At 31.9% G+C, this 9,578-nt stretch overlaps 1 protein-coding gene across 1 annotated transcript in view; it reads right to left on the bottom strand.

The window, feature by feature from the left end:
- Positions 1-2,999: 2,999 nt before the first annotated feature.
- LOC105625003 (DE-cadherin-like) overlaps positions 3,000-9,578 on the bottom strand; it is a 45,476-nt gene continuing 38,897 nt past the window's right edge. The window contains exons 7-16 of the mRNA XM_012206344.1: positions 8,563-8,873; positions 8,160-8,430; positions 7,462-8,041; positions 7,201-7,382; positions 5,776-7,117; positions 4,189-4,412; positions 3,899-4,114; positions 3,475-3,814; positions 3,229-3,381; positions 3,000-3,142 (exon numbers count right to left, since the gene is read on the bottom strand). Of these exons, the coding sequence (XP_012061734.1) occupies positions 3,000-3,142; positions 3,229-3,381; positions 3,475-3,814; positions 3,899-4,114; positions 4,189-4,412; positions 5,776-7,117; positions 7,201-7,382; positions 7,462-8,041; positions 8,160-8,430; positions 8,563-8,873 (3,762 nt within the window). The remainder of the gene's footprint in view (positions 3,143-3,228; positions 3,382-3,474; positions 3,815-3,898; positions 4,115-4,188; positions 4,413-5,775; positions 7,118-7,200; positions 7,383-7,461; positions 8,042-8,159; positions 8,431-8,562; positions 8,874-9,578) is intronic.

Below are 9,578 nucleotides of genomic sequence, written 5' to 3'. Positions count from 1 at the left end.
ATCCGTTTATTACCTGAAAGATGGGAGAAAGTTGTTTCCGATGGAGCATACTTCGAATGAATTCACTTTATATTGTTATTTTTGTTTAAATAAATACATCTTTTTCATTAAGAAAGGGCGGAAACTTATTCTCAATATAATGAGAAAGTTCTCAAAAAATTAAATAAAAAATGTATAAATTTTATTTTAAATAGTAATTTTGAGATATAAGAATTAAAATGTAGCAATTGCGGATTGCGTTTAAACTTACCTGTGAGTTAATCAATGAGCTGAAATGCTCAATAATACTGCGTACGACACATGGACAAGTCAGATAAGCGACCGTGTAAACATAGTCTATATTAATCATATTCAAATATTTATTATATCTCAAAAAGTACTGCTTAAAATAAAAATTTATAAATAACTTTATTTAATTTTTTAAAAACTTTGCTCTAATATTTTGATTGGCAAATTACGAGACACCTTGTATGTACATGCATGTATATATACAATGTATATGTGTATACGCTTATATACAAGTTACATTCGTGGCATCATACATCATGTACATTTTCTTTTTCATTCACACATACGTAATTATTAAAACGTTATATAAATTAAATAAAAAAGTGACGCTATCTTTTTTTTATTCTGATAAAGGATTATTCATATTTTTTTTACAATTATCTCAATGATAGCTTGACATATTGAATTTTCTTTATCTATATCTTTATCTATCTTATATATACATACATATATATATATATATATATATGTGTGTGTGTGTGTGTGTGTATGTATATATGTATATGTATATATAAATATCTTTATATACATATACCTTCTTTTATATAATATATGTATAAAAAATAATCTAGAAACCTTGTAACTTGACGATTGCCAAACTCAAGATTGCAAATTATCAATTGACAAAAATTATATTCTCGTTGTGGATTATTAATTACAAAACCGTGATGTGTTCTTTTTATAATGATATTATCCAATTAAAGTTCTCTACTACTAGATTGTAATGTAATATTTAAAGCTAATAATGCATATATAGACAAGTGTTTTCTTGAATCTGGCAGTCAGCGTATTTTTGTGAAGTTACTTAAGTTTTCCTAGAATTCTAAAGTCAGTCACATAGCATTTCGTCGCTATTACGCAATTATAAAAAAATGTTAACAAAATAGACAATAGCTTTTTTCCTTGTTTTAACTCGATGAATTTAAAAAAAATTGGCTTAATACTTTGCCAATTTATGTATAACAATTTTTATTAATTTAATGAAAGAAAAAAGAAATTGTATTTCATGAAAAATTGCTGAAATTAATCAGCTGTCATTTTTAAATACACATTAAGGAATTAAAAAATTAAACATATCTTTTAATACAGTGCTGGAATTTAACAACTTTTGCCCGAGTTTCAGTTTGAATCCTGTCCCTTACCTCACCAACCCGCAAATGTCGACATTTAGATTGCGCAGGTGATGAGGTAAGGGACGGGAGTCAAACTAAACTCGGTTGAAAGTTGCAAATAAATTCCATCACTATTTTAATAGATGACATTTGGTAGTTTTTTTATATACAAAGTAAAGATCAGAAATATTTTTTTCATTTATAATAAATATTTACATAAATGCCAGACATGTCAACATTAATAACATATATTTTCGGAATAAAGTCTTTTTAAATTTCCAAAATATATATCATTAAACATTTGGTATTTCAAAAACTATATATCATTAGGAGTGACAATATTTGATATTTTTACAAACATTTATTAAATGATAAAAAAATATTTCTAATCATCTTTATATGTACATAAAATTTCCAAATGACTTCTATTAAAAGACATTTTATTTTCCCTATTCCTTTTAGCATTTAAAAATGGCAGTCGATTAGTTTTAACAATTTCCAATAGGACACTCTGTATCTCAAACACATAACTTCAATCAACGAAATGATTTTTGTACATGATGTACATTCTGTCTAAAAAAACTTCTAATTAAAAACAAAAGGCTTAAAATATAAGAAATTGTAGGAAAAGGTTTAATATGAATATTATTATAATTCTTTCACTGGGTTTTTTTTGATATTTATTTTGAAACTTTTAACAAAAATTTCAATAGTTTTTCTAAGACGTTTTGTACATTATTCTCTAATAATACAAAATCTCTGAATAGAATATTCGACGAAGTATTAAGCCATTTACATAATATACGTTTATGCCGTTGTCCTGATATTTCCAACTAACATTGCTTATTGTAGTTTGTCAAAACGTAATGTATCATAAATATGTTTAAGTAATTAAGTTAAAAAGAAAAAGAAGAGAGAATTGTGTATGGAAATGTCGATTGTCCAACTCGTCGAAATACATACGAGAACACGATAATCCATAACTTTTAATGTTCATCTGTGCAACATGAAGTGAACGCACACTATTTTCTCTCATTCCACTTATATATATATATCACTTCTAGTGTAAAAGTATAACATAAATGCGCGCTATAGGCTTTACGACACGACATAAAAATTCATTTCAAAGATCAGTATAAGATACGCATCACTTTCGCGAGTAAACGAAATTTACATAGCGTCCATATAGTTCACTTTATAATAATTATAAAGTTCATTCCATCCACTAATAAACTACGCGCGTTAATTACACATATCGTTGATAGGATGGATCATACGCTTTGTCTCTTCAACCGTCAAACTAGAGTAATCGGTGAATGAGATCACATTTCATATGATTTAAGTACAATAAAGCCTCGTTTTTTCCAATTAATTGGAATCTGAGGCTATAGAAATGCATAAACTTGCACAAGCTTATGCAAGTATGTTCCTAACGTATCGTTCACGCAATCGGAAACGGATCTGCAAACTGTGTGCGTCTTCTAACGAACAAAACGATCATTTATGAATAATATTGTAAAACTGTAATTTAAAAATTATTCAAGAATATTACGTTACCTGCGTTAAAATTTTATATCTACGATGTTCATTTAGGAAAACTCAACACCAACTTTCGCTCTCCCGTTCACCAACTCCGTCACTTTCCTCGTCACTTGGATCTTCTCCATACATATCTGCCAATTTTCTAAATCTTGGCCCAAAATTAGACAGATAATTAAACTTGAGATCTCCATCATCAGTGCCTACCAAAAAAAAAACATGAAGTTAATGAGAGAAAATGCTGTATAAAATGATTTCAAGATATTTTTTTAGATTTAGAAGTACTAACAGGAGGCCAATGACGATAGATCGCCTTCTGAATTGCCTTCTCCCTCGTAAGCATAATGCCTTACATCATCGAATGGATTTGTATCGGGATCTTTATCGCAACTTTCTTTCTTACCATCTAGGAAACCGCAAATGTCTGGAACTTCGTCGGTTCCTATATACAAAATTATCTTTTTAATTTCCGTACACGAATTCATAACGCAGATAGAATTTTAATACTATCTATAATTTTCTACAATTATCGTACCCCTACTCTGTAGACCAACAGGAGCTATCTTTGAATCAATAGGTGGTGCATCATAAATGGCTCTCAAGACATTTAAGTCATAACCTGTGTCAACCTCGCCGCCTCCTTCGTCCTCATAATTAATAATATTTTCTCTGATATCGTCCATATCTTTATAAAGATCATCCGTCTTCCTTCTATGCACAACTACTGCCACAAGCAGTATTAACAATATTAATACGCAAACTAAAATAGCTACTATAAAATTCGTGTCAATTCCGAACGAGATTGCCTTTGTCATGCCATGATCACAACCAGGATCTGCATTTCTGGATAGCGATGGCATACCTAAGTTGTACGTCTAATACAAAAGGATATAATTTAATTCTCTATGTACTTTGCTATAACTATGGATATATGCTTATTATATTTTTTCATTACTTACATTTCCATTAAATGTCATATTACGTATACAACCAATAAATCCTTTGTTAGTCGGTTTATAATCCCATCGTAAATTTGAAGCTAAATGCGCTAAATTAGTCACTGCACCACCTACTTGCATGGGACTGTTAACATTCAAAAATTCATTGGTGCCTTGTGGCGCAGTGAGACTCATGCAAGCGGATATTCCGCACTTATCGACTACCATCTCTATAGACTAGAAAAAAAACATTAATATAATTTGCATATTTAGCTTAAATAAAACGATGTATGTATGATGAAAATTCTTACAGTTTTCTTCCAGTAAACGTCTATTCTGTGGCTCTTGCCATCTGTTAATTTAATTTGTTTTTGATCTAGCCTTACAGTTCCCGTTCCATAATCAACATATAATACAGCGAAGCCTTGTTGAAGTTCGAGAGACATAAAATCCTGAATTCCAAGTTTCGGATTGTAAGTCATGGGACCAAAATAAAATACAAGACCATTATCCACGTGTGGCGTTATCTCCAATCCTATAATAAACCATATATAAGTGAATAAAAATGTAGATATAAAAAATTAAAATAATGTAAAATGCTGTGTAGGAATACAAGAGCTTAAGGCATAGTGTGTCTTCGATATTTTTAGAAAATAGCTTATTGTACGATGATAACCATAGCCAGTGAAATCTGACTAGTCAATTCAAGAATAATTCCAGGATATTCCAGGTAAAAATCCTTTTTTTACCTGGTTTTTTTATTCGATTAATTTTCATTATTTAAGGCTTCCAAATATTTACTTCAGTCATATTGAATCATGACGTCATAAGCAAGAAATGTGTCATAAGCGACACGTTGATTTTTCTTGTATTTATAAATAAAGAGAATTTGGATAAAACAAATTCTCGTTTTAAAACACTTATAAAAATAGGCCGAGATTATCTTTTTACCCCCTTTGACAGTCAGCAAATAGTCATATAAAGCATATAAAGTGCGTTTACTAGGTTTTACTTACATGTAGCTTATTTTCACTTCATGAGCTTTTTTTTAGTATTTACTGACTGATAGGAAAAATAAGGACGGTCACGACCCATTTTTACAAATGTTTCAAAGCGATTTTATCATTTCTCTCTCTAAAATTCTCTTTATTTATAAATAGCATGTAAGAAAAATCAATGTGTTATTTTTTGCTTGTCGTCGTTATGATTCAATGACTGAAGTAACTACGCAGGAGTTGTAATTAGTTTCATCGATTTGCGCAATATTATATACTTTGTATTCAAGTGAGAATTTTATACGAATGAATTAAAACATTAACAAATTTGAAACAATATTATTTGTTCCTTTAAAAATAATATCAAATATTCCGTCAACACAAACAATTTTTCTGTTCTATTTTAGATATCAAACCCTAATAAAATTTCAATTGGTAATTTATTGCATCTTTGCAAGGGAAAACTTATACCCAAACACAATATTTTTTTATTTCTTTCTTTTTTCGCGCTGGTTTTTTTTAGAATGAAAGAATGATAAATTACAGGCCAGCCCTGAAATTTCAGAGATTTTTCAGAAATTTTCTAAAACACATAAAATTCCAGTATAATTCCAAAATTCAAGGAAATTCAAGGATTGCTGGATACTATGTTAATGGTATCGAATTGATTTGACTATTTAAATCAAATCATGTTATTGTTGCAAAGAGCTATTTATGACATTCGAGGATAAATGTGTCAGCATGATCGATTTGTAAGAATACAGAACCTTAAGGTCGATTAAATATCGATAAGAAATTGCAGAATAATTACGGAAACAATGAAACAGTCGGAGCCTGCTACTATAAGTGATAGTTCAAATGCTAATTGACATTTTTCTGATTTCGTCACTTACAATTACGTACCTAAATGTGAGTCATCACAAGCTTGATCAGGTGGCGGCATTATAGCCCAACCGTCTCCATGAAAGCCAATACCTAACAATTCGCATCTCGGCCCTTCCAGACCAGGTGGACATTCACATCGTTCTGCCAGAGGCGTACCACCATTCAAACAGACGACAGGTTCCGCGACGTGACAAGTACACAGTGGCTCTGCGATCGCCCTAACACCGACAAACGAGCTGGTATTAGTATAGACGACATATGGAACGGTGCTGGTATTCAAGTAATTGCGGCAGGAATCGTTGCAATGAAGCTTCTCGAATAGGCATTCATCAATGTTCATTAATAAGATATCCGCTTTCATCTCTCGTTCAATTTCTTTAGAATGTTGCGCTATAATTGTGTTCAACTTCTCGGGAGCGTAATATGGACTGCCGTGTGCCGAAAATCGAATGTCCAGCAAACTTTTATTATTGTGATAAGGCGAATGAAGTACGGTGAACACGTCGACATTTTCAACCGATATATTCAGCATAGTTGCCAATTTCTCTTGGAATATATCCTTTTTACTGACACCAGATTCGTCAGGTTCTACAAATTGCTCCGCTGTTATTCCATAAAATCGTATAGAACCAGATCTGTGAACAGCTTCTTCGGGAAGTTCCTTAACAGTAACGTTCACATAAGCTTGAACTTGATGCCAAGAAATAACTTTACTTTGTTCAGTGACGACAAATTTCAATACAAAGGTATCGTTTGATGTACCCGATAGTAATGTAATCATGCCGGTACTGGTATTAAGATGGAAACCGTCGTGAGGAGAAACCCACTTGAAAGTTTTATCTGGTAGATCCCAATCATCCGGATCGTTAACGTAAACGCGTCCGATTTCTGTGTCAGGAGCTTCTCCCTTATAATTATAAACGAATATAGAACTTGAACCCTCGCGCATAGGATTGTCATTCTCATCGCCTATGATCACAGTGAGCGTCGAGGTACCTGTCATAGGCGGCGAACCACTGTCTGTAATTGCAATCGGAATATCGTAACTCTTCTGCATCTCTCGATCAAATACAGTTCGTGCATATAAATTATTATCGCGTATGTCAAATTTAGATCTAATTTCATTGTCCGCAGTGTCATCGATTCTGAAATCAAATGGCGGACCATTATCGTCAGAGTCGTAATCTCGTGCCTTCAACTCGGTTATCTTGCCGGGTGGTTTATTTTCATCCCAAATAACTGGATAAGGCATATCGAGAAACGGTGCATTGTCATTTATATCTGTGAGGGTAATATTAACCACTACCGACTCTCGAAAAGCCATAGATGAACCATCCTCATCTCTCGCCATTACAATTACCTGTTAAAAACCATGAAAAAGCAAGAGAAACGAAATTAATTTCTCAAGATATTGAATTGATAAATATATAATTAATAACTTACAGTCCACGTTGAAAAACCATTCGGCGGATCACGATCTAATGGTTTCTTCAGTTTCATACAGCCATATTTGTCAATTCCTATTAAAGGTTGTTGCTCTTCCTTGGCGATAAAATAGGCAATATGCTGATCAGCATTCCTATCTTCGATATCAGGATCATAAGCCACCACAGTAGTTACACAATCTAAACGAATAATAATAGAGTTTGTTTAAAAAATGAAAATTTTGCAAGCTTATCGAAAAATATTGCATCAATACTTTACCTTCTACCAATTTTTCTTCTTCTATCGTCGGATTTTTGTCGAAATCTTCGAAAACTGGTGGATTATCATTAACGTTTTCGATAAAAATCTCAACTTGTGCCGTATCGTTAAACAGACCGTCGAATGCTCTCACAGTTAGATTGTACTTGGTGATTTTTTCATAATCGAGTGGTTTGTTCACGCGAATCTTTCCCGTTGTAGCCTCGATGTAAAAGCTATCGTCGGTGTTGCCCGATATGATGCTGTACGTGACAGGATTCTCCGTATCAAGATCGCGGGCTGTGACTTCAGTTACGGGCGCGTTAATGTTGACGTTTTCATAAACCGAATTGTGGGTATAAACTTTCTGGGTAAAGCGAGGCGGATTGTCATTCTTATCAGCGATTTTGATTGTGAATGCTTGTTGTCCTTTATTGTGCTCGCCGGTTTTGAACAAAGCACTCGGAGAATTATCCGTCGCTATTACTTTCACATTATAGATATCTTGTTGTTCTCTGTCGAATGTCATTAACGTTGTGATATTACCAGTTATTGGGTCGATAGCAAACAGGTCCTTGAAGTTATCCAACTCGTAGGTGACCTTTTGAGGATGAAAGTCGAGATATTGCCTTAAGTACAAGACATAATGAAACTTTGACGCATAATCGTAATAAAAGACACTCTTGAAGCGCAAAGTGTGGTTTATGCAATTTTAATACCTGATTATTAGCGGAAGTTCCATCAGCATCAATAGCTTGCACTTGCATCACAGGAACTCCTAGGGGTTCGTTTTCTAATACACTTCCTTGTTTGAGATCACTGAAGACTGGAATGTTGTCATTTACATCTAGAACTTCGATATCAACCACCGTTTCGGCAGCTAACTCATAATTATTTTTTACTCTCACTATCAACGAATACTGCGTGTTTCTTTCATAATCAAGCTGTCGAGACAACTTAATATCTGCTACATCTTTATTGAATTCTAATCTATAATGACAAAATAAAATTTTTATGTGAAACACGGTTTATTTGCAATCATTAACATATTTCATTTCAAAATATAATTATAATTATAAGATTATTATAAGAATGAAAAAATAGGCGCAATTCGTATAGTACCTAAAAGTATTCCCTTTGTTACTTTGTTCCGTTGTGCCAGTCACAAGCTCAAAGAGTAGATTACTGGACGGAGTATTGTTCCAATTACTAGAGTTATCGATGTTGGAAATTGCTTGCAAACGGACAATGCTGGCATCGAAATTTGTAAAATTCTCCTTAATTTTAATCGGTTCTGATGATCTCGGTAAAAAAGCGGGTGCTTTCTTATGAGATTCCACAACTTGTATGTCAAAGTAAGTGCTATCACTCTGTGGTTTTTCGCCAAGATCCGTAGCGGTAACTATCATACTGAATTTAGAACCTGGAATTCGCTGCACAAATACATAGTAACTATAATGCAAGAACATTTACGTAAATTAAATAAAATGAAAGAAGCTTAAGTTTAGTGAAAGTAAACAAATCAATATGATACATTTATGAAGGTTCCAGGAATATTATTTTTAGCAAACACGAGAAATAAGATAACAAAAGTTTCTTTTGATAATTCAACGGATAACTTTGTTTTAAACATTATTCACATATATAACTAAAAATTGCATTTCCGAATATATATTTACGTAATAAAGTTTGACAATAAAAAAATTTGAATTAATAAAACAATCTTAAAATATCAAATAAAATTAAATTAGAATAAAGGAATTTTAATGTAAAAAAAAATAATTAAAGATTAGAAAGGACATAGACAAGAGTCAATAATGCAAATCATATAATATGAAAATCAAAATATATTGTAATATCAAATATATAATTTACATTGGTTAAATTTTAATTTATAAAGTACAATATATTATGTTTTAATTTTCATATTATATGATTTGCGTTCATATTATATGGTTTGTTATTAACTTTTATATACTCATTTTAATCTCTAATTATTTTTTTATCAAATAAAAGTTACAAGTTCTAGTTTCCAAGTGACATTGTAAAATGAAGTTTGCATTATCCTCTTAATTATCGTTCTATACACACACACACACACACACACACACACACACACACACACACACACACACACA

The sequence above is a fragment of the Atta cephalotes genome, assembly GCF_000143395.1.
Source record: "Atta cephalotes unplaced genomic scaffold scaffold00103, whole genome shotgun sequence".
NCBI lineage: Eukaryota > Metazoa > Arthropoda > Insecta > Hymenoptera > Formicidae > Atta > Atta cephalotes.
This window is presented reverse-complemented; position numbering and strand designations above follow the sequence as displayed.